This window comes from Sminthopsis crassicaudata, chromosome 6 (assembly GCF_048593235.1).
Source record: "Sminthopsis crassicaudata isolate SCR6 chromosome 6, ASM4859323v1, whole genome shotgun sequence".
Lineage (NCBI taxonomy): Eukaryota > Metazoa > Chordata > Mammalia > Dasyuromorphia > Dasyuridae > Sminthopsis > Sminthopsis crassicaudata.
Window position 1 is genome coordinate 152,794,227 of NC_133622.1, and position 26,288 is coordinate 152,820,514.

A 26,288-nucleotide genomic window follows, 5' to 3' on the forward strand; every position below is an offset into this window, starting at 1 on the left:
GTTTATTTGCATATTCAGAAAGAGCCTTCTACTGCACCAAACTGAGTGATCAGATGCTATTCTGAATCTACAAGAATGTCAGAGGTTAAGAAGGGCCTCCCATATAAAAGTTCAAAGGGGCTAAGCTTCTCCCAAGGTGCAATGTGGACCTTAAGTGGCCCTAATGGGAGATCCTTCACCCAAGGCTCTGAGTGGTTCATGTTCTCCACTTTTCCAGAAATTGGGATCTCTAGGCAGAGCGGAGATGATAATTAATCTTAAGTGCCTCAATAACAACTTGGGTTATTTGAGAAGTGAAGGCTGGGCTACTGGACTCTGTAAAGTGCTCGGCAAGCAAAAACGAGGTATGATTTTTTTAGCAAATACTTTGATACCTCCTGGGCTTTTTCAGTTCTACAAGGGAAGGCTTCTACCCAATTAGTAAAGTAAAAGTAAAAACAAAACAAAAAATTAGTAATCTGAAGCTCCTGCAAGTGGGCATATGTGTAAACTTGATCTGCGAGTTCTGCTCTGGGTACGTAACCCTCCTCTGGACAGACTTGGGAGGAGGAGGGATTTAACAGCTCCTTCAGGATTTACTTAGGCACAAATGGGCAGGCCTGGCAGACCTGTCTAATTGTTTCTCTCAGATGATGACCAGTGAAAATCACAAGGGATTGGAGGTGTTGTGCCACAGTTTCCCTAAATTATTCTACCTCAGTTTTCTTGAATTGTTCTGCCTCAGTCTCCCTGGTGGCAATCCCCCTTCCTGACCATGAAGACTGAGCCTGGCCACTAGCATTCCAAAGATGGCTTAACTCAGATATTTAGATATCTTTTTTTTTTTTTTTTTCCTGAGGCTGGGCTTAAGTGACTTGTCCAGGGTCACACAGCTAGGAAGTGTTAAGTGTCTGAGATCAGATTTGAACTCCTGAATTCAAGGCTGGTGCTCTATCCACTGCGCCACCTAGCTGCCCCTATTTAGATATCTTTCACCTCAGACTTAGTGTCTCCTAGCCCCCCAACTTATCAAAATTTATGATCCTTTTTCGCCCCAAACTGTCAGATTTTAATTTCTGGTCCTTTCCTGGAACTTCCTGATCATCAATGCTCTACCCCCTCCCTTGCCTTTGTTTCCCTGATTGCTAGCGCCCTATAAGAGTCTCTGGAATCCCTCCCTCATGGATTAGATGCTTTGAGACAATAGTCCCATCCTCCTGGCTGGGGTCAACATGGATCCTATTTTGCCCCCAGTCCAAACTCTCTCTCTAACAAAATATTAAAAACCTCTAATCTCTATCTTGCCTCAATTTCTCTAGCATTACAGAGGGCATCCTTTCCCAGGTGAATAGCATGATATAAGCCAAGGAGAAGTTTCCACTGGCTTGCCTCTAGGATTCTAGCTGGCCTGAGGGTGTTTGAAACCACCGAGAAGGGTATATTCCTTTTTATTTTATTTTATTTTTTTTTTTTTAAGCAAGGGCCTGTTTCCTGGAACTTATATAAGGGAGTACAGGAATCTGGAGCTGTAAAGGGCAGAACTCTGGAGAAATATATTTAAGACTCAGTATGATTGGTTTAGTCCTACAACAAGGTGTTAACTCAATGGAATGGATAAGACAATGGTTATCTAGTTTAGCATGTGAGTTCTCTAGTTCAATATGATTGCCCTACTGATATAATGTTTGGTTTATACTCAGTATACTGTAATGCTGTTATTATAATAGAGCATATAAGCTGGGACAAACTCAGCCAAAGACAGACTCAGAGAAGACAGAGGACTGGAGGCTGGAGCTCTTGGACTCGGAGAGAGACATTCCATCTTCATCATCCTCATGGTGGCTCTCCTGCTTCCCCCACTGAAACTAAGGCCCATATGAAAGGCCTCCAGAAACCAACCCCTTCTCCAGGCAAGGAGACAGACTGTGAAGGAGACAATAAAGACTTTTGGATTTTATCTCTGGTGATTCTCGTGGTGATTACTCAGCTGAAACGAAGATTGGTCCCAAGACTTCTAGAAAGCTAATCAGGACATTATACAGAGTTGAGGAATCAAAGGTGACATACTCAGGGGCAAATGGGCAGCATCATGGGCAGCTGAATCTGCAAGCCTGTTTCCCTTGGCCTGAAATGAATCTCCGCCATCCCCTTTCTTCTGTCTTTTAACAGAAATCTCTCTAGGTCCATGGACAGCTTGCAGTAATTGTAGAATTTCCCAGGCATACTTAATGGGGGAATGTTCGGCAGTCAAAAATCCCCTTTTTTCCCATATAGCCCCATGAGAATGCAAAACATGAAAGGCCTATTTTGAGTCATTATAGATGTTCACTCTCATTCTTTTCCCCAATCCTAAAACTCTGGTGAGGGCAATAGGTTTGGTCTTCTGGGCCGAGGTCCTGGGAGGAGCAGTTTAGCTCCTGAGGCTCACCACAGAGTAACCTGCCTTCCTTTCCCCACTAGCAAGAAAACTGGACCCATCAGTAAATCATTCACTGTCTGGGTTGTGGAGAGCAATGTCCTTCAAGTCAGATCAGCTGCAATAGACAGATTCTAAAGCTTTCTCACAATTCTGAGTAATGTTACTTAAGTGCTGTCAGGGAGCAGGGTAAAGGGTGGAGATGTGATACACCCAGTATCAAGTTGGGGTGTCTAACAGGAGAGTCTGATATCTGGTAAACCTCCCACTAGCAAGCCACTGATGACCTTAGGCTTCCAAAATGCTCTGAACCAAGTGGGGAGTTAAAACCATCAATGGTTGGCCTAGGTTGAATTTGGAAGCTTTCTCAATTAGAAAGGCTGTGGCAGCCACTGCTCTAAGGCAGGAGGGTCACCCAGATGACATTGAGTTCGGTTTCTTTGAGAAGTAAACTATGGGACTAGAATTGGGTGCAAGGGATTGAATCATGACCCTTAGGACCTGGTCTTGCCATTCATCAACATGCAAAGTAAAAGCTTTCCTTAATTAGGCAGGGCTAATGCTAGAGCAGAGGTCAGTTTAGCTTTCAGAGACTTGAAAGCCTTGGACTGATCAGGACCCCAGTCAAGGGGAAGTGTCAGGACCTTAAATGGAATCATAGAGGAGCCTGACAGTAATCCCAGTTAGGTAGCCAGATTCTACAAAATCCAGTTGTCCCTAGGAAAGTATGCAGCTGTTTCTTTGAGTTTGGTTCTGGGAAGGACAAAATCATCTGCTTCCTCTCCTCTGTGAGTGAATGGGAAGTGGGAGTTCATTCATGGCCCAAATACTTTAAAAAATATGTATATATATATATTTTTATAGCTTTTAATTTACCAGATATATGCATGGGTAATTTTTCAGCTTTGACAATTGCAAAACCTTTTGTTCGAATTTTTATCCTCCTTCCCCCCAGCCTCTCCCCCAGATGGCAGGTAAATGTTAAAGTATATATTAAATATAATATATGTATACATGTCCATACAATTATTTTGTTCCAAGAAAAATCAAACTTTGAAATAGTGTACAATTAACCTGTGAAGGAAATCAAAAATGCAGGCGGACAAAAATAGAGAAATTGGAAATACTATGTAGTGGTTCACATTCATTTCCCAGAGTTCATTCAGGGGCTGCTGTCCCTCTGTGGCCTCTGTCTCTGGGGCAGCTAGGGGCGCAGTGGATAGAGCACCAGCCCTGAATTCAGGAGGACCCGAGTTCAAATGTGGTCTCAGACACTTAACACTTCCTAGCTGTGTGACCCTGGGCAAGTCACTTAACCCCAGCCTCAGGGGGAAAAAAAAAATGGCCCTGGTCACGCCATCTGAAGCACGAACCTCCCCGCCCACCATGATTCTTTGATATGTTAGCAACTAAAAATTGAGCCTGTTCTCTGTTCCTTGCCCAAGCCCTGCAGTTTTGATCCTCTGCCACTTATTCCCTTTTATTAAAAACTCCAAAGGCTGTTTCCAACAGCTATGTCGGGGGAGTTTGAGGACCCATGGCTAGCTTCTTCTGAAGGCCGGGGGCAAACTAATAAAATGCATGCTGAGGACTGTTGGTCCTTCCAGAGAAGTGGGGTCCAGGTTGGTGCATTTCTTTAGAGCCTCTACAAGGCATCCCTGAAACATTGCAGGATTTTCCTCAGCTCTTTGAGTAACTTCCTTAAGTTTTTCAGAATTAGCCTGCTTCTTAGTCCCCTTTTTCATACCTTCAATGAGGCAGATTAGAAAATGATCCCTTCTCTATCTCTGCTTCTCTCCTGGTAATCCCACTAGTTGGCTGCAATTGAGACAGCAATAGCCCTAGGGAGTATCTACCAGAGGAAGAGGAGGACACGGCCATATCATCACCCAACTTGGGTTAGACCCCAGATTCTTTCCCCCCCCCCCTCTGTATGGTAAAGTAAAGGAGATGATGATATTAACATCTCCTTGAGTAAGATCAGGTTGGAGGGAGATGGTTTTAAAGCTCTCAGTATATTTAGTGGGGTTCTCAGAGTACTTTTTCCTTAATCTGAGAAAGGTCTGACATTGACAAAGGCACAAGCACCCTATGTTCCACCCAAGAGTCTGCTACTTCTCTCAATGGTCAGAGTTTAGAAGGGGTGACTGAATCAGGATCCTGAAGGAGAGAAAAAGGGATCCCACTCCTTGTAGGAATTGAGGAGGGGGGGGAGGCCTAAAGTTTCAAAATCCAAATCAAAAGGCAAGGGTCCAGGGGATCTATGGGAAGGGAACCGAACTGAATAAATATTGCCAGATATAAATCCAGATCTTAATTTTATGGCTTAGAGGTAGAATTGAGGAGTGGTCTTAGAAGTGGAGTTACATCCCATTATTGAATTCCATGGCTTAGATTATCTCAGAAACTTTGTTATTTACTGATTGTTATGAAAGTCAGCATTGTTTGTGGCCAAGACCAGATGGCTTTAGGCTTATTGCTACATCCTCCCTAAGGGCTACGTTAATAGGACATCCCTCTTCACAGAACATTCATCAGTTATAACTTTTTCACCACCAAAAGCATTAACTTTCTAGCTCCCCTCTTCTCACCTGATTACCTGCAGGCTCTTCCCTTTCTATAAAATGACCGAGATCCTCTTAGTCTCATTGCTGGCTCTCAATTTGGCTCAAGCCTATCATCTAGTGCCCTTTACCCTGCTCACTTCCCCCCTTCTGTGTACCTTCTCACTCTGTAATTTAGTTCCACAACAAAAACCAAAACCATTAATTCACTTTTAGACAAAGTGCCAAGAGGTTGTGTCCACAATGCCGGGAGCCTGCATCTCCACTTTTTACCATCACCACCAGACTTTACCCATCTCTTTGTTTACAGTTAGAAAGGTTTCTTACCAGTCTCTTTACTGTCACTCTGTGGCTCTTGCTATGTCGGCTGCCATATTTGTGCATTTCTATTGTCTGGAATGTTAAAGAAACAATCTCTTCAGAAACGGTTTTCTAAGAAAGTTTTGAATGAATGCCTTTTTAATATTGAATATAAATTTTTTCTATTTTTAATTAAACTCAGAAGTGCAGGATAGTGGGCTCCAAGATCCTAAATTCAACCACTGTGTGTCTTGGGAATTTGCAATTTGACATTTTTTGGCTTGTTTTTATTTGTATTCTGGAGGTTTCTCTGAATTATTTCTTGAATTATGGTATTCAGACTTTTTGACTTGTCATATGTCATAATTTTCTACTTTTCCCGTCTTTGGGATCAATGATTTGATTGAATAGGAAGCACCTTTTCTTTTAATATTACTGTTTTCATAACTGTGCAGCTAGGTTGTCCTTCTCTTCAGTTTATTTGCATTTCCTATCAGTTTTCCTCTTGTTTCTTTGATAAGCTTGGCATGCATTATTAATTTTTTCTGTGTCAATTGTGTTTGCTCTGCAAGCCATAAATTACGCTTATTTTGAACCACTTAGGAACAGTATGTTTCAAATTCTTGAATTCTTTGGTGTCTTTTTAAGTTGATTCATGACCCCATGTGGGATCTTATAATTGTGGGGATCACATTATGATCATCAGTAAATATTTGATTTATATGCCTGTTTTATATATGAATATAAGGTCATGAGTGGAAAAAGTTCTATCTCAATTGTTGAGTCATTTTCCTTTGTCTTGAAACATTTATCCACAAATATTTGGACTCTTTTACTGGATCTGGAAGCCAAATTCCTTTCTGTGATTAATGTTTTTCACTTGAATTATCTGCTTATATTCAGATTCTTTGTTTTCTTTCTCCTAAGATCTTTGGTAATTTCAGTCTCTCCATTCTACTTCCTCCTCCCAATTTTTTCCCTATTGCTCACATTTGGCCCATCTGATGGTGGGTCCCAAAACAGCTTAACTTTCTCAAATGTAGATCCTAATTCGTGATTCACCAGTCTGGGTCTCTGTCCCAAGTGACTTTTTTGGGTAGGAGAGGAGGCATTGTAACACATAGGCCCTAACCCTCCCCCAGGGCAGATACAAGGTCTCATTCCTTCTTGTGTCCAGTTCTCTAATTTGCCATGCTTGTGCTCTGGCAGCCCGAGATGATTTCTGAGATTTGGAGTTTGGATCTCTGGGGCTCTAAACTCAAGAGTGTGTGGGCTTTCAAGCCCAGACACATGACCTACCTCTTTCCCTCTGCGCTAAAAATGGCGCTAGCCAATTAGATTTCAGCAAATTTCTGCAGTTTGGAACTTAAAATCTCCACACTTAGAAAGTGGGAGAGACAACTGAAGTTTGACGATTGTTATGCTGCAAACCTAAGAGTTGGGGCAACTTATGAAGCAGTGCTAAGAGTGTAAAGGGCTGCGGATGAGGGTACGTTCAATGAGCTCAATGTAGGTATTACTTTGTGGACTTCACCTTTTGTGTTCCTGGACCGCGGACATCCTCAAGTTGCTTTATCTGTGGCACATCATTTATGTTTTGGAGAAATTTATGAGGATCAGAGAAAATATCCACTATTCCATCTTATTGGTCACATGACAACAGTATTTTCTATTACTTTGTAATGACTTTTCATTACATTTCCATTTTTGTGCTCATAGTGCATATTATTTTGCTGGTTCTGCTTACTTCACTTCACATTAGTTCAGGTAAATCTTTTTATTTTTATTTTTTTATTTTTACTGTCCCCATTCAAAGAGGGATGGCCATGCCTAGATTTATTGATAGTTGTGTAGTTGGGGTGAATGAGGAGGGAAGTAGGCCTAGGAGATTTGTTGTCACAATAAACAGAATTAGGGAAATAAGTGTAAGGGTTCAGATGAAATCCTGAATGGTGGGTGTGGTGGACAGAGAGAAACTGAAGAATTGATAAAATTGATCCCTTAGCTCTGACAGGGAGAAGGCTCTGATGGAGATTAGTTTAGGTCTATGGTTCTACCCTCTGTGGAGATTATTCATGAATCCAATTTATGTCAACAGGCTAGATATGAGGTGAAAGTGATTTTAACAAGCGTTTCTCTTGTTAGGGATTTGAAGTATTCTTCCATATAATTATTATATTCCTATACATCTATTTATTTTAAATTTTATGGAATGTTGCTATACATCTCACAGACATTTAGCCCTAGACAAAATATGTCCGTGAATATCAGTCCACATTTGAAATAAGGTCCCTTACACTGTCTCCAACTTCACAGTTATAGCATTCCTCAAAGGCAAATATTTCATTTTAATTTGCTTTAACACACAAAACACTTCCTTTGTTCTCCCCCCCCAAAAAAAAAATTTCCATAAACATTTGAATTATATACCACTCTAAATTAGTTCTCAAATAACACGTATTATAGTCAACTTCTAGGATCACACCTGAAGTCAGTTTAGCTTGGTAAAACTAATCTACTTGCCTTGGAGTGCAAGTGGTAGAGATATATTCAGTCCCTAAATTATGAGGCCCCATTGAAGTAGGTCTCTGATGAAGAGAGAATAAAATACTACACATGAAAAGATCTGAAGGCAAAAAAAAAAAAAAAAAAAAAAAAGAAATAACACCAGACGGACCAAAATCCAGTATTTTTTCTAAATACTTTATTTTATAACAATCCTCTTGTAAAAAGAAAGAATTTAAAAATAACAAGTAAATTCAAAAATTTTGAAAACTGCAATTACGAGCAAAAGATCTATGACATGCCATCTTTGGAATTATCTTCCACAAACTTTTTCTTCCGTAAAAGAAAAACTAAAATTTCCTCACAGTTCTGGTATGTCCCTTTGCAGGACAATATATGGCAGCTAAATAGTATGAACAGAAGTTCTAGAAGGCAATCTCATCACTAAAGAAAATAAAGTACATTTATTTCTGTTAATTTTTTTTTTTTTGCACATCTTCCCCTTGAAATCACTACATAAATACAAAGTCTACATACAAAAAATTACTACTGCTGAATAATAATGTTGACGCTTTATTTGACAATAAAGATTAAATGAAAATGTAGATTATTTCAAGAGACACCAGTGATTCCCCATTTATCAAATGGAAATTTATACATTTGAAAATAAACCTCTTCAGATGAATAATACCAAGATCTGATTTATCACAAAGATTACAAATAAAGGCGCAAAAAAAAAATATGATATGATGATAATAAATAAAAAGGCAAAACTTGCTTCAAAATACCCAAAACATGATCACATTCAAAAATTCTAAAAAAATAAAGATAAAAATGGATAGTAGGTACTTAATTTGAAGGGGATGTGCAGTAATTTTTTTTTTTTTTTTAAATCAATACATTTTGATGTCCTGGACAATTGGCAAAGTTAATACTGCCTGTGTTAATCGCTTAAAAGCTAACTTTTAAGCAAAATAAATTTCATTTCTTTAGGTTAGCCACCATCTGGCCTCATAATAAAGGGCCTAGAACTAACAAACGTGGCTAAATTATTAGTTGTTTTCAGTCTTCCCATACTCACAAAGAAGGGAACCAAACTATACTTTTCATTCTCCAAGTCCCCTTTTATAGACATTTCTCAATATAACTAATTGTCAGTTGACAACTCATGATGGGGTAGAATTCCCTGCGAAGACCAAGAAAAATATAGGAAACCACCAATATTGTAAGAATACATTTTTTGAAAAGTGATGATATAAAGAGGAATCAAAGATATTGCCAGTGTAATTTGCAGTGTACTGCTCAGAGAGAAAGTACTCCCTTACTGGTCTATGTATTTATGGCTTGGTGACCAAAAATACCACATGAAGCTTTTGGAGATGAACCACTAAATCTCCCAATCCCATTCCACCCACCTCATGCCTCCAAAACAAATTTAAAAAACATCTGGGGGCAAGGGGAATCCCCCTACTTCCACTTAATGACAATAATGGGAAGAGTAAAAGGAGGTAGCATGTTAAAGAGGAAGGGGAAAAAATTACTTGGAGGAGGAAGTACTTCCACTGAAATTGAGCCTTCTACCACCATCCAAATAATAACATAATTAATTATATAATTGTAACAATTCTTTTTCAGATGATTTTTATTTCCCAATGAGAAAATTAATGATTAAAAAAAGCAACACCAATTCTTACAAGGCTCTAGATTTTGCTAATCTGAAGTGGAAGTGGCTATTGGAAGTATTATAGATTATTAAGACAAACTTCACAAATGGGGTAATGTAGTGTCTGGAACAAAGAACGGTGAAGAGGAGAAAGGATATGTTAGAAGACAAGGAGGGGGAAAGTGAAAATATACATTAAGCTTTATATTTATTATCCTTAACCTAATATTTCAACTCATTATATTTATTATCATCTAGAGCTACAAAAAGGAAAGATCCAAAGCAAACAAACTCCAAATAAATAATATAGTATTTTAAAATTAAATTTGGTCAATAAAGGCTCAATAAATATATCCACTGAGTGGGGAAAATTCTCAGAAAGATAAAGACAAATACAAAAACAAAACAAAACCCTTATAAGGAAAACCCTTCATTATAAAAATCAGGCCAATTTCATTGGACCCACTTTTCTCCTGGCACATAGCCTTTGCTGTCAATAATATAACCTTTCTTCACTCTTTTTTTTGGGATATAAGACGGAAGAAATGAATCGATTCATTCTTTTAAAAAGTTTACATTTAATCAACCCGTATTGGTGAATAGGAAATCTATATACAATTACTAAATACCCTAGAGCAGTGATGTCAAACTCAAAGAGAAACATCCCTTCTGGTCACTAACTGAACCAGAAAGATCACAAATTAATATTTTTTATGTTGAACTATATTTTAAATTTATTTTTGATAAACTTCTTAATTACATTTTAATCAGGTTCAAGATGTGAGTTTGACATTTTTTGCCCTAGAAGATCTAGATGAGTAGTGTTAAAATTAAAGTCCTTCTATTCCTAAAATCTGTCTTTTTCCAGGTTGAGTGCTATGGGAAAAAAACCAAACCACCAACCTAATGATTGCCAAAACATATCTCAATATCTCAGTTACCTCTATCTGTGTGCCCTCTCTCTTGCATGCACGCACACGCGCGCACACCCTCACCCACACACTCACTCACACTCTCGCTATCATCTTTTCAGTAGAACTGAGTATATACTTTATAAAGTGGGTTTTATTAAACAGTTCTTAAGTTAAAATATTAAATTCATTCACATTTTAAATTGTCTCCAGAAGGGCAGAAAATTGAAGTAAAATATTCCTCCTCTTCCTACAAAAAGAAAAACAAAAAATTAAGAGACATCCAGCAAAAACTATAGTACCAAAGGAAGATTTTATGTTGCTTTTTCTTTTTCTCTTGGAAAACTCAATTTATCTCACTGTCAAGCGTGTACTGCTTGGTTCTTATGTGTATCAGAATATCACATAATTGAAAGGTTTACTTTTATAAACTAGCCTTTTAATTGTCTGCTTAAGTATAAATTTTGCCTTCGGGACTTGAAGCATGCAATGAAAAAAGTGCATCTCATTTTTAAAACATCCTTTAAATTCCTATATACAATTGTAACAGCAAAAGACTTTGTGAATATTAATTAACAGGACTCAGCACATTTTATATAATACATAAAAAGGGATCCACGAGTAATTCTCTCATAGGTGCAGTATGTATTGCAGTAAGAACCTGAATCATACATTGCTCACAAACTGTGCATAAAACTAATGTAAATCGATCAACCTTATAAAGAATAAATGAATTTTCAACATAAAACACCCCCCCCCACCCTCAGAAAGTGCAAGGCCACTGAAAAAGAAAAAATAAAAATAAAAATAAAAGCTCTTTCATCACCTGTGAAGTAGTCTACATGGACTTGAGCTCACAAAGAGCTCATACACCAACTTGATGTGCATAGATCAGAACATAACAATGAAGAACAAAACTCAGCATCCTAAAGTTGTATTTTTATCTCCTGCTTCCTGAATAGAGGGTATAAGTAGCTAAATGATCCCAAAATGCGCTGCTACTCTTCACTCAACCTCCAAAATGGTGAATACACACAATGCCATAAAACTGTAACCTGACTTATTTAGCAATAGTTTTAATGATGTGTTTTTAAAAGGATCAGAACTAGGCACTCATTATTCCTAGTGCTGGGATAGTCTGACATGCTCTTCTAAGTCTTTCCTCTGGATTTTTTTTTAATTCTACAAACTTTAACCCAAGAAAATATGAGGAAGAACTGAATAAAGGCAGTTTGAAGGAATATGTTCACATATAAAAATTTGTCCTTTCTCACTTGTAACATTTGCAGCCTATACAATCAATTATCTAGGAAGATTTTTACTATCAGTTGACAATTATGGGTCTCATTAATTTTGCTTCAAATAAGTAAGAAATTGCAAAGATTCATATGGAACAAATGGAATGATTCCAGGGCAAGTGTGGGCAGGAAAATGTTTCTATTAGAAAATTGACAAAAAGGAGAATTGGCTTTTATAAATACATTTTAACAAAATAGTGTTTAAATTCTCTAGTTCATGGAAGGATATGGAAAAATCCGCCTTGGTGCAGCAGATATGTTTGTTTAGCAATACAAGGCCGTTGTCCAAGTTCTCCAATTTGAAAGTTTTAAAAATGAAAAATTGTGCATCATCAAGGCAATGAATTTAGGAGAAAAGGCATAATTCTATATTAATGTAATCAAATCTGTTTACTCAAGAGCTTTGGAACCAAGATGTGCTAGAAAATTTATTAAAAAGTAAGAATCATCACTGCAATGCTTTCATATCCTCTTGGAAAGACAACAAACAGAATTTGGCCCCAAGAGATTTGAAATTAATTTCCTCCAGAAAGAACAGTTCATTGTGATAGAATCTTGCAAATAAAATAACCTGTGACCAAAATAAAACAATGCCACTATAATTTAAAAAAAAAATTCATTTTTCTTTGAGTTTCTGGGTGTCTTACAGTTTAATCCCTCATATTTTAACTCTAGTTGAAAATAACAAAAACTCATGAGCTACTAAGCTCGACAGAAATAAAGGCTGGTTCCCTTTTCATTAAGACAGGAAATGCAGAATATAGTTACTCTTATTAGAATGCCTCCATAAATTCTGTCTCTTTTCTTCTCCACAGTTCTGGACTCAGAATAATTCTCTCTATGGCTGTCCCTAAGTAAAAGAAAACCAAAGCAGTATTGTTTAAGAAGTTAACTTACAGTATAGAAGATCATATCTCAAAGTGTATGAATTAAATACTAGATTTAATCAAAGTCTTACTTCACAGGGTAGACAGAATGATACCTTAGAATCCTTCACAACTTCTATTTCAAAGTATGGCAGCTGAAACAAACATTCCCCTTCTCCTCTTCACAATTAAAAAAAAATAAATAAAATTGAAAAATAAAGAAAGGGACATAAAACATTTCAAACATTATACCAAAATTCATTCTTTAAAAAAAAAAAAAAAAAAAAAAATCAAGGGAAGAATTCTTTGTGTTACTAGTAAGATGGACTGGAAGATTTTGAGATGAGATGTATCTAGTTTCAAAGTTGGAATTGCTTTTTCTTATTATCAAATTATAATTTTTATCTTGCTTGTTATAAAGCCAGAGAAATGTTTACAGACCACTGACAGACAACACAACCAATTTTTCAGGCTATACATTGCACTTCTGTCCTTTGGGAAAGAAAATCACCAACTCTGCAGCTCTTTCATCTCTCTCTTCTCTAGTGTAGACTCATATAGCCCTGCCCAAAGACGAGGGCACAGTTTCAGGATTTGGAAGCAGGGCCACATTCCCACTGTAGTTCATTCCACTCTTGAGCTGGGGTCCCAACAAAGCTGAGGGCCACTTTTTCTGAGGTTTCCAAAGTGCAACAAGGCATCGAGCCACTCTAACCACTGGCTAGAGCATTTTTGCCATCTGCCGTAGCTGCTTTAAGGCCTGTCTGATGTAGAGGACCAGCTCCATCAGACTGCTATTCAAAACCAGGGCACACACACTCGCACTAAGCTCTGTAAAAAATTCTGTTAAGAGGGGAAGAAAACAAGAAAAAGAAGAAATGAAGTTAGGGTTCCAGAAATATAATGTTAAAGATACAAAACAGAAATCTCAAACCATCACCCCTGAGCTACTCAGAACATCCATGAGAAGGTAGACACTGAACAGAATGCAAGAAGATAAGAGTAATAAATAAATAAAATAATAAGTAACAAATAGTAATAAAAGGAGGATAACTGGGGTCTATCCTACTGTCTGTGAACATACTATCCACAGTCCACAAACTGGATTTAATTCTAGGTTATATAGACTAAGAAAACCTTTATTCCACATTCCAAATCACGGTCCTCGCCACAGTGAAGGTTTCTACTCATCTAAAAAAGCCAGTGACTTTTTTGCCACTGCTTTATCAACCTGATGAAGAAAATAAAAGTATAGGAAAAAGCTCTCATTTTGGTCTTTTGTGAAGAGGAATCCTATTCTAGCATTTACTCAATTTTGCTGAATAGGACCTGGGGCCAAGAAATGAAGATGTTCTTTAAGCAGTTCTGTCAGGATAAAAAGAAATTTAGCAATCTGATTAAGAGTCGCTATTTTAATATGTCCCTCTTCCCCTTTTTGTAAAGCAGAAAAATTAATAGATATATACACATTCTCTCTCTCACCTGTATTCTTCCTTGCTAAGGTATCTGCTTGTTCCCAAAGATCATACGCATTAAGGATATGGGAAGTGATGGTGACATAGGAAGAGGTCATATTTTGAATTACAACAGGGGTGCTGACAGTTGAGCTGACACCACCATTCCCTGCATTGCCAGCACCTGACCCTGCTTGGGAAACTCCAGAGCTTGCAGGAGAAGGCATGGGAGACAGAGGTGACGGTGTGCTTATATTTCTGGCAGAAAAGAGGAAAAAATCTTATTACATATCTAGGTGATCAGTAAATAACTCAGCAAAGCACATCTGGATTTTCTAGCATTGAGTAAACAATCAAAATTGGGAGTAGATGGAAACACAGAAAGTACCATGTTACACCATAATATAGTAAAATAATTTTTAAAAGTTGTCCTTGTTCTAAAGGAAAAAACAAACAAACAAACAAACAAAAACCCAAACAAACCAAAAAGTCTCTTGCCTCCAAAACAAAAACAAACAAACAAAAAAAATCATTTTCTTTCCTATAAAGAAGCAACATTCTGGGGGGAAGTAGATGCAAAGATGCAGGGGTACTTTGCATAACAATGGGTATCTAACTCATGGGAAAATGTTCCAAATGGATAAGGTCTTTGGCAGGTGACATGGTTCAGGGGGTAGGAAGTCAGCCTCTTAGTCAAAGACAGGTTTCACCTTTGATACCGTATTACTGCTTGTGTGGCAATGGGCAAGTCACTTAACCAATTAAGGGCAGAAACAACTCTCCAAAGCTGAAGTGCAAAATATTTGTAGATCTACAATTTCCATTTCGAGGATGAAACTAGAGGACTGAACCCTGCAAAAGCTTTGTCCCTGACTTTAGTCAGGACTTAGTAGCATTTTCTCTCAAGAACTCTTATAAATTAGATTAAAAAAAAAAAAGTCTCACAAATATGAGACAGAACAAGCTACTTCCTTTTTTGAACAGTAGTTTCATCCTTAGGACAAAATGTTAAATCAGGGAAAGTTATTGTTAAAAAAGTGAAAATAGAGCTGGGAGTCAGAGCTATACATTATTATCACAGCTCAGTCCCTAATAAGCAGTTAGGAACCATGGGTAAGACTGAATCACTGAATTTCAATTTCTTTATCAAAAATAAAAAATGAAAGGAATTAACCACACACACACAAGTACATATATAGTTTATATATCTGGCATTAGTCTATATTAATGATATGCAGTTATAGATTACATATAGATATATGATCTACATCTGTTATAATCCAACATATCTATATCAAATGTATAATATCTCTATATTAATATGTAGGTTAATTTAGATATATATTATGTAATCTATATGTAGATTACATATCTGATCTGTATATAATCCATATGTAGCATTCATCTGATTCCTTCCAACTATAAAATTTGGTGTAATGTATTCTTCCTGAACATTTTTTATGAAATCATGAATTTTATAAAGGAAATAATGACTTAAATTCAAGGGACAGATAAGTATGAACAGAATCTAATAATTTTTTAATTAAAAAGTAAAAGTTAAGGCTAGATGTTATGTGTGTGTATAAAATGTGTGACTAAGTAGTAAATGTAAAGATCAGTTTTAGAGATTTTAATGAGATTTGCAATTACCTTGAAACACCTGAAGAAGCTGCCTGTGCCGCTCTGAATGAACTCTGCAATAAAGAAGGGGAAGTTTATGATCTCCAAGCACTATCACCAAATTCTATTAAATTTAGATCTCCTAGTATTGGGGAAAAATGTCAAAAAAAAGAAGAGAAATTTAAGTTGCAATATACCTTAAAATGTTCATTAAGGGTCCGAGAATACTTTATTGCAGTGTCTTTCTTACAACGAAACATTGCCATGTAAAGAATGGACTGACAACGCATGCTACATATAAAAAGAAAATAGAGATGAGCTGACTAATGAAATTTAAAAATAGATCAAGGCCACAGAATGCAAGATCAAGAAAAATGGTCACTTATAAAATAATAAAAACATATATGTATAATTGTTTTGGTAAATAAAATACTAGAGAGGAAATATATCTTAGAGAAAAAAATGTATATACACATATTGGTCTCCTAGGGATATCACAAAAAAAGAAAATTTATTGAAATAGCAAATATTTAAATATGTATCTAATGAGATTTATAGAAATATAAAGGAAATATTCATTGAACAGATTACTAATTATTAAACGCAAAGTATAAACCACTTGGCTATCAATTAGTTCGTAAAATTTGACCATTCCCAAAAGCATTTTACTGTTCAAGCATTTAATTTGATTTAACCCTTTCAGATCAATTGATTAGCCCAATATTTCCCTTTATAATACACTACATTTTGAAGAAAAAATTAAAACCCTTTAATTAAAATTGAAAATTTTTCTTTATATTCAAATGATGCAATAATAAATTCTAAGCAACACATGGAGTGAAAAAGATACACACCATAAAACAATGAAAATTTTTTCCTGTGTAGATGGTGGGGAATCTGGAAAGGATTTTAATGACAGTATGAATCTGTAAAGAAGCAGAGAAACATACCCAGTGAGTTAGGAAAATCAAACCCAAATCTCATCATATTAAATTTTCCTGGAGACAACACTGAAGGCAGGTTGAAGGAAAAGCAACAAAAATGATGATCCATGGAGTCAAATATTGACCCAGCTTTTGGGAAAGATTAAAACCAAGATCTCCAAATCTGAAGCTCTGAGGAGAGATGGGCAGGGATGGGGGTCAGGGGGGGGAAGGTACACAGGCGAAGCAGAGAGAAAGAAGGTTAAAGGAATAAGCATTCATATAGTGCCTACCATACGACAGACATTGTGCTAAGCAACAAGTATTATTTCATTTGATCATTACAACAAGGCAGCAAGATGGCTACTTTTATGAGAAAACTCAGGCAAACGAGGTTATATATCTCATTGAGGGGCCACACACTTTGTTAATTATTTATTAGGAAGTATATGAGGCTAGGGATTTGAATTCAGGCCTTCCTGGTTCTAAGTATAATGCTCTAGGCCAAGTAAATATATTGCTTAAGACTTTTCTTATAAGGCACAGATGTAGTAATCGTATTTCCAAAGTATCTAGATGGTATTTTGATGAAGAAAAAACTTTAAAATGTTATGAAATTCAGGTTTTTTTGTCAGCATATATAAAATATTTTAAATTATAATAGTACAGCTAAAACAATATGGCAGCCTATGCCATTTATATATATATATATATATATATATATATATATATATATATATATATATATATAAAAGTCTTCACACTCTTAGGTGCTTAATAAATGTTGCTTGATTGAAAAAACTAATGGTTTGAAAGTCATTCAAAAAACTGAATGAGGAAGCCTTTCACTATAAGATTGCTTGAGATAGTAATGCAATCCAATGTTCAAGAATTCTTTTATTATATAATTTCCCTCCAGAAAAGCGGGAAAAAAAAAAAAAAAACAGATAATAAAAAAAGCAGACCTTAGAATTAGAACAAAGAGAAGAACGAAGAAGAAAACTAGACTTGGTTAACTTATGGTTAAGAGGCATCATTTCACACAACGGTTGTCAAAATTATCCACTACTTTTTGTATATAGTGGTGAGCATTTAAGTTCAGGTATTACGTAAAAGATTATTGAACTAAGATAACCAGGGAAAGTCATGTTCTAATAGAAAATTCTTTTTTAAACTTCAATAGTATTTGATTTTTCCAAATAAGTATATAGTTTTCAATTCATTTTTGTAAGATTTTAAGTCTGATATAGGTTAAATATGTGCAATTTTTAAAAACACATTTCCATATTTGTCAAATTGTACAAGAAAAATCAAACCAAAAGGGGGAGAAAAAATAAGAAAGGAAATAACAAACAAAAAAGGTGAAAATGCTATGCTTCAATCCACATTCAGGTCCCATAGTTCTCTCTTAGCATGTGGATGGAATTCTTCATTCCCAGTCTATTGGAATGATCTTGAACCACCACTGTCATAGAAATTTCAAGTGTATTACAGTAAACATAAGGAAGAGGAGAGGAAGAATGTATCAAAGTCACCGTACTTACTTAATGAAATCTACAGTGTCTGAAAACATGGAGTAAACTGACTTGGATGTTGGATTTTCAGACTCTAAAGCAATTCCACATTCAATAAAGGACAGGACAGCATCCAAGTACTTAAATGCTTTTCCAACCTTGTCTGACTGTAGGGAAAACAAAACACAACATTGTTAGGCTGAAAAGAGACTGACTTTTAATACTATGCTAATAGTATTAAAAGGGAAAACTTTACACAACTTCATAAAATAATAACAAATTTATTTGGAAAACAAAAGATCTAGAATATCATGGGAAAAACAATGTGGAAGAAGTGTGGAAAAACATGCTCAAACTTCCATGTTAGAAAGGAGCTGTCATCAAAATGAGGGCACAAAATGGAAGTAGAAAGACTCTATTGGTCATCTCCTGAAAGAAATCCTAAAGTGAAAACTCAGAAAAATCATAACCTAAATTCCAAGTTCCAAGTTATAGAAAATATAGTACAAGCAGCCATAAAAAAGAATTTCAGAGTATTGAGGAGTCACAGTCAATCACACATAATTTAGCAGCCTCTACTTTAAAGAACTTAAAACTTAGAATATATCAGAAGGAACAGGATAGGGGTTTAAGGTCAAAAACGGCTTGCCAAATAAAACTGAGTATGATGTTATAGGGGGGAAATGGAGACTATTAGTAAACTAAAGAATTTCAACTGTGTAGAAACGTTGAAGTTCAAACACAGAAAGGAAGGAAAGCACAAAAAAGGTAAACATGAATGAACAAAGATAAATTCCTACATTCAAATATATGGAGATGATACATGTCCCCTAAGAACCTTATCATCATCAGAAGTCATAATAAGTCTAATTAAACATAGTCTGTTAAATGTTGCTAATCTTAAGAAAAGAGGGATGTACTGAGATGAAGAGAAATGAAGTTAATGGAAAATTATCTCACATACTCAGTGTGTAAAAGTAAACATCATACAAATGAGGAGGGTATGAGGGGAGTAGATGACACTTGAAGCTCATTATCATTTTAACTGGTCAAAAGAACACATACACAGTTGGATATAGAAATACGTTTGCTTCAAAAAGAAAAAAATATATAGGAAGAGGAATTAGAAGTAAGATTAAGAAAGGGATTAGTATTAAGAAATTAAATATGTGTAAAAATATTTAAATGTGACATCACTGTATTGTTTAACCACAATTCCAGTTACTGAATCATGCTACATACATTATGACAGAGAGATAAAGGATCTAGAGTGCAGAATAAGACAATGTTTTTGGGACATGACCTATGGAAATTTGTTTTGACTGTATTTATAATGGCTTTTCTTTTCCTTATGTTCGTAATTGAGGAAGGATTGTAGATAGGCAGTGGTAAGATAGATTTTAGATAATTAAAATTAAATTTTAAAAATCCAAACATTGGAAGAAAATATAATATCAAAAACAATCGACATAGAAAACAATTTAGGGAGAAATCCATATCTGTATTTTTCATATTTAAATGTTTCAAAAAATGATTTTTGTTAATGATTAAGTATCTGAATCATTAAGCACTCAAAAAATCATGATTAAAAAAAAAAAAGGACTCCCAAGTGAAATTTATCATTAATCACTCATAAATGAAAATTGCCAAGCTCTATTAGAACCAGAGGGCAAGGTAACAACAGAAAGATACTACTAACTCCTTGGGGGAGAGGGAGAAAGGCAAAAGGAAAATCCCAAAGAATGTGAAAGTCAAGACCTAAAACTTCCACAGTAAAGAAAAAAAATACCACAAGAATTCAGAAAAAATGTAGTTCCAGTAGTAAGGAACTGAAGCTGGCACTTTCTGTTTTAAGAAGGAGAAAAGTATGGAATACAGTGTTCCAAAAAATAAAGGATAGTCTTACAATTCTGCAAATTTAAGGATAATTCTATAGAGGGAAAAAAAAGTTGTTTTTTTTTTTTTTTAATAGATGAGGAATTTCTAGTGAAAAAACAAAACAGAATAAGATCTGTGAAATGCAAAAAAGTAAAAAGTTCATAGGCAAAGTAAATTTATCCGAGCATTTGGAGAGGGATATGAAAAATATAGTGCCAATAATTCTAATAAAGGAAGAAAAAAAAAAAAAAAAAAACAGGTTTCCCTTCAAAAAAAAAAAAAAAAAAAAAAAAGACTTTAATGTCTTCAAAGCCTACTGAGAGAATTAAATAAAATCAAAACAGAGGGCCTGGGGTAAACTAGTTTTGTTCTGAGGGTCTTAAGAGAGGATAAAGGAACAATTTAGTTCAGAAAGTTTTAGTTTAAAATTTTAGTTAAGACAGTAGGAAAAAGAAGGTGGAATGTCATATTTGAAATATGTCAAAGCAAAAGGAACATGGAAGAAGATGGGAGCATTAGATGAACCTCACTATCAGAAAAACAAACATTCACACAACTAAAAAGGGAAACATACACAAAATTGAAATAAATTTTCTGCATTAGCATTGTCCAAAAAAAAGTCTCATTCTGTATTTTGAATCTTTCACTTCTTTATCACGAGGAGGTGATTAACATATTTCACTATATGTCCTATGGAATCATATTTTGTCATTATGATGATTAGAATTCCTAATTCTTTCAAAGTTCTTTACCTTTATGATATTGTAGTAATTATTACACTTTCATCAGTACACACAAGTCCTCCCAGGATTTTCTAAATGCATCCCCTTCATTTTAGTAATACAATAGTATTCTATCATTTTTAGATTATAATTTATTACATATATTTATATATTATTATATATATTATGTATATATTTTATATATGTATATTATATATATTTCAAAGTTTCCCATTCTTTGCCACTTCAAAAAAATATATAAACATTTCTGTGTATCTTTATAGAATTTGTTTTCTTTATTCCACCCTCCTTATGATTCCCTCATCTTACTTCTCCTTTTCCCCTCCTTTTTCATGTTGAATTTTCTGAGTTGATGATGAGTTCATGTTGAGCATTTCTGAGTCCAAATGTTTGTGTACATTCTTCTATCCTTTGACTAATTCAGATGAGTGAGGTTCAAATATCAGTCACTTCCCTCCCCACTTTTATCCTTGTTTATACAAATGTACTGAAGGCTCCTTGCTTCTGTGAGACAATTTTCCCTAATCTTCCTTTCTCATATTCCTCTTTTGCTAACTATCCAACTCTTCTCTTAAAATCATCAAGACAAGAGGATAATTCCTAATCCTTGTCTAATTAAGATTTTCTCTATGACCCCTGATAATTACAGGGCTCAGCAGGTTAGTGTATTACCCCCTCCATATTAGAATGTAAGCAGTTTATTGATCAAATTATTTTTGTTCATTCATGTTTACCTTTTTATGTTTCTCTGAATGGCTATGTTTTCAATTTTAAAGTTTCTACTTCTGGTCTTTTCAATAGAAAGGTTTGGAAAATCTATTTCATTAAAAATCCATTATTCCCCTAAAGCATTATACATAGTTGTGCTGGATAAACTATGTTTTCATTGTCTATTTACTCTGCCAGATGGCAGATATTGCAAGATTGAATACTTTGGAATAGAGGTTGCTAAATCATGTGTGATCTCGATTGTGCTTCTCAGTTTGTTCTTTCTGGCTCATTGCAGTACTTCTTTGACCTGGAAACTCTTAAATTCATTTTGGATCACTATTTCTACTTTGTCTTCAAGTTACAAAAATTCTGGATAATTTTCATTCAAGATTTCCTAAAATAAGGTATCTAAGCTCTTTTTTTCCCCCAGGCACAATATTCAGTTAATTCAATGCTTTCTAAATTTTTTTCTCATGCATCTGTTTTCAAAGTTGCTTGTGCTTTTACTGAGAAATCATGCATTTTTCTTTTATTTTTTCAGCCTTTCATTTTGTTTTAATGTTTTTGTCTTATGTTGTCATCGGATTTTTGAAGAGGTCCATTCTGATTTTCAAGGTGTTGCATGGTCAAGGATTTGTATATAGCTTCTGTCAAACTGTTAATTACCTTTCCAATTCTTTACTCCATAACTCTCATTTTTTTTTCAAAATGTTTTCCTCTAGTACTCTCATATAAACACATTTTAAATCTTTTAATTTTAACACTTTTTAGAAATCTTAACTGAATTTTTGCTTAAGCAAAATCTTCACTTATACGTGTAATGCAGTTATTCTCCTCTTCAGGATTTGTCTTGAACTTCACCATAATAATTCTTTATATAATAAATAAATAAATAATATAAATATAATAATATAATTAATATATAAATATAATAATTAAATAAACATAATAAATAAATAAATTCTTTATATAATATAATCTCAATTTCAAACCTCATTGAAGCAAAGCAAGCCTTTTACATAACTGTCAACAATTCAATCCCACATACCATAATGGCTTTTTTCATGACTTTTCATTTCTCATCAAACCTCCTCTATCTCCTTCATTCCACTTTCATCTGAGAGCTGTGGCTCATATTTCATTGGAAAATTAAATTTTCTTTTGTCTTCCACATCACTCAGATGCCTTCTTCCAATATCTGACTTCACCCTTGCTTCACATAAGGTGACCATTCTCATTGGCAAGGCGAACTTCTCACACCATCAGATTTTCTTCAACAACCATTCTCATAACATACTCAACAAACTCTTTGCTGAGCTATCCACCCACTGTGCTCCCTTTTGGGACTAAACGATTCCTCTTAAAAAAATTCATCCACAAATCATTGCCTCTCTCTCTCTTCCCCCCCCCCCCCCCCCCGCTGGGATTAGGTGACTTGCCCAGGGTCACACAGCTAGGAAGTGCTTAAGTGTCTGAGACCACATTTGAACTCAGGTCCTCCTGAATTCAGGGCTGGTGCTCTAACCACTGTGCCACCTAGGTGCCCCCTAGCATTTTACTCTCAACTCTCTAAAATCTATCTTTTGATTTTATCATTGCTCTCACCAAAACTTTCAATGTTATCTCTTAAATCCCAAATCTAACTACCCCCCCCCCATCTCTAATTCTTCTTGACCTCTCTGTAGTCTTTGGCATTGCTGATCACCCTTTTTTCCTTTTATACTCACATAACTCTTGAGTTTTTATGATACTGACCACTTTCATCTTAGTCTCCTTAAAAGGAATATCAAAAGTGAAAGTGTCCCCTAAAACGCTGTCTTCTCACATTATTTATATTTCACTTGGTAGTCTTACCCAGCCCATGGATTCAATATTATCATCATGCAAATGATTTTCAGATTTGTTCATCCTTCATTATTCTTCTGACCTCCTGTCTCAAATCTCCAATTGATAGACATCTCAAACTTAATATCCAGTTTAACGTTAAATTCAACAAGTCCAAAACTGAACTTATTATCTTTCCCCAAAGATAATCAACTTCTCCACTTGCTAGCTTCCCTATAACTGTCAAGGGTAACTGGAATATTCCCAGTTACCCAAATTCACAACCATGGCTTTTCATTCCCTTACCTCCTTTCCCACCCCCCGCCAACATCTACCCCATAATGAAGTCTTGATGTTTATACTTTTGTAGCAACTCTTGACTTCTAACACTGACCCCCCCAATGTAGGCCTTCATCACCTCATGCCATTGTCATAACCTGGTGTAAGTTTCCTCCACTCCAGGATATCTGCCTCTATTCACCTTTCAAACTGATCTTTCCTAAAGCATAAATCTGACCATGTCATCTCCTTATTGAAGAAATTAATAGCTCCTTATTACCTTCAGGATCAAATATAAAATTCTATATTTGTTTTTTAAGTGCTAGGTCTTACAGTGGATAGAGTGCTACCAGTCCCAAGTTAGAAAGACTCATCCTCCTGCATTCAAATCTGGCCACTTTTAATAGCTGTATAACCCTAGACCCAATCTGCCTCAATTTCCTCACTTGGAAAAGAAAATAGCAAACTACTTTAGTATCTCTGCCTCTAATGGAGTAAGAAGAGTTGGACATGAATGAAAAATGATTCAAAAAAAAAAAAAAAAGAAAGAAAGAAAGGAAAAACTGGATCACTCTTATATTCCAGTCCCTTTATTTGCACATTAGTGCCCATCACGTCTTCTTACCAGAAATTGTACACCATTTTGACTCCATGCTGATTCATTAATTATCCTCATGATTGAATTTTTCTTACTTCTCATCTTGACTTCCTGGCTTTCCTTAAGCCTCACTTCAAATTCTACCTTAAGCAAAAAGTCTTCTCTAATACTCTTATCTATGCCTTCCCTCTACTGATTATTTCCAATTTTTCCTGATTTGTATATAATTGATGTATAGTCTTACCCATTAAATTTTGAGCTACTTGAAAGATAGCTTTTTTATGGGTGAAGGAGGCTCTTTTTGTTTTGTTTTGTGCTCATTACAGTGACCAAAATCACTCCTAGAATAAAACTGCTTCAGGAAACTAATCGTAGTTTTTAGGATGAAAATGACTTATAAGCCTAGATCCTCTGTGGTTCAGAATGTGAAGTCTCCTGTATTGTGTCATGTACATAGTATACAACAGATACCTGTTGAATTGAATTGGCTTTATACTAAGATTTTAGAGTGGTTTGGTGATGATCCAGTTTGCACAGTAATTTGAATTTGTACTCTGAGTCTTCCAGACATTTGAATTTAAATGATTATTAAATGACAAATTACTGGAGTAATCCCTGACCTTTCCCCAAAATTTGACTCACCTAGACTATCTCTTCTAGGTGGAGTTGTTGCTTCTTAAATAGAAAACCTAACAAAGAATTTATGGTGAATTCCAGTCCATTGTATTCTACACAGACAAGTCCAGGAAAATGACAGAACCTTTGTCTAAAGCAAGGGATTACTTTAGAAGGAAGCAATTGCCTAAAAGGGATGATTTGGAAGTAAAGAACACAATCGAAGTCATTTTTCCTCACCCCTTAATCAGAATAGGTCCATCTTTCATTATAATATTCATTCTCTTTGATTACATGTTGGTACTCTCAGGTAAGCCCACTCTTCCAAGATCATATAAGCATTGTGTGGATTCCATGAGAGGTCTTGGTATTTAAATGTCTTTATTGATTATATGCTACCATGATTACCAAAAGGAATGAAATTTTGGAGATGCTGATATATATATGATAACAAAAGGAAATATGTGCACATTTTAGAAAACTCAACAAGGGAATAAAATTTAGTTCTAAAATGTGTACTTTCTACAAATGCTCATGTAAGGCTAGCATAAATGGAGTCTAAAGGAACCGGTTATAATTTTCATAAGAACTTAAGCTAAAAATATTAAAAGGCACTGAACCCTTAAAAACAGGGGGGGGAAAACGATCAGAAGAAGAGAGGCAAGAGAACACTCACCATTGACTCTGCCTTGTGCTTTAACTTTTTGGCTTCCTTCAGGTGAAAAGCAGCAACTTGTCTGAAAGGGAGAAAAAAAAAAAAATGAGTCCACAAAATCCACAGGATTTAGATGCACTTTTGAGACTAAATCCAAAACTACTCAAATTCTTACTTTTCAAGCTTGACTTGATGCTTTGGGGGCTTGGAGTTACCATTTGGCAAAGAAGGCACAGGAAAAAGATCACCTGGAGATGCCTAGAAAAGTAAGGCAGTTCAGAATTGAGTATTTCAGGTCAGTGTTCTGAAATCAATCTTCAGAAATGAAAAATAAAAAAGATGAAACTAAGCATCAAATAAAGTTGGCTAAATCCAAGAACTGATTTTTCTGATCACTAAAAATCCTAGGTTATTTATTGATTATTTTCACTCCTGTTAGACCAAAAGATATAACATATAATTTATCAGCATAGCTACTATTAAAATCTTCTTCCAGTCAGTTATGAATATGATCATAATTTTGACAGTCCCACATTCAGGTTACAAGATTCCACATAGGGTCAGGAACTGCATTTTAAGAAGCTAAGATGTAAGGGATGAGAATTCTTTGCAGTGTCAACAGGAAGAAAAAAGGAGAAATCTTGGGAAGATAGCTAAGACCAAAAGCAAAGAGAGTTTAAAAGTCTTCTATCTCAAATATAAGGCAAATACACTAGAGCAAGCTAAGTATGAGGAATAATGCATCCAGAGAAATAATTGATAAACGAACTATGCTGAAAATAATTTTACATACATATACTTATTTGTGACTAATAATAGCCATCTCTAGGGCAAAAAGGAAGGGGGGTAGAGAACAAAAAAAATGTACATGTTAACTTTGTTGCATATTTGAAAGAAACGACAAGTTATTGAGTAAATTTGCAATTTCATGTGCAATCATCTGGCTTTGTTGACTTCATTATGGAAATGCTT

The 26,288-nt window shown here is 35.3% G+C and overlaps 1 protein-coding gene across 4 annotated transcripts in view; it reads right to left on the minus strand.

Annotated features, from left to right (window-relative positions):
• Positions 1–10,755: 10,755 nt before the first annotated feature.
• The window catches only part of AFF1 (ALF transcription elongation factor 1), a 177,339-nt gene continuing 161,806 nt past the window's right edge, over positions 10,756–26,288 (minus strand). For all 4 annotated transcript variants that reach the window (XM_074274922.1, XM_074274925.1, XM_074274924.1 and 1 more), the window contains 8 exons: positions 25,492–25,574; positions 25,338–25,398; positions 18,044–18,180; positions 16,431–16,502; positions 15,774–15,867; positions 15,607–15,650; positions 13,985–14,214; positions 10,756–13,345 (listed from right to left, as the gene is read on the minus strand). In XM_074274922.1, coding sequence (XP_074131023.1) covers positions 13,224–13,345; positions 13,985–14,214; positions 15,607–15,650; positions 15,774–15,867; positions 16,431–16,502; positions 18,044–18,180; positions 25,338–25,398; positions 25,492–25,574 — 843 coding nt within the window. In that variant the 3' untranslated portion in view covers positions 10,756–13,223. The remainder of the gene's footprint in view (positions 13,346–13,984; positions 14,215–15,606; positions 15,651–15,773; positions 15,868–16,430; positions 16,503–18,043; positions 18,181–25,337; positions 25,399–25,491; positions 25,575–26,288) is intronic.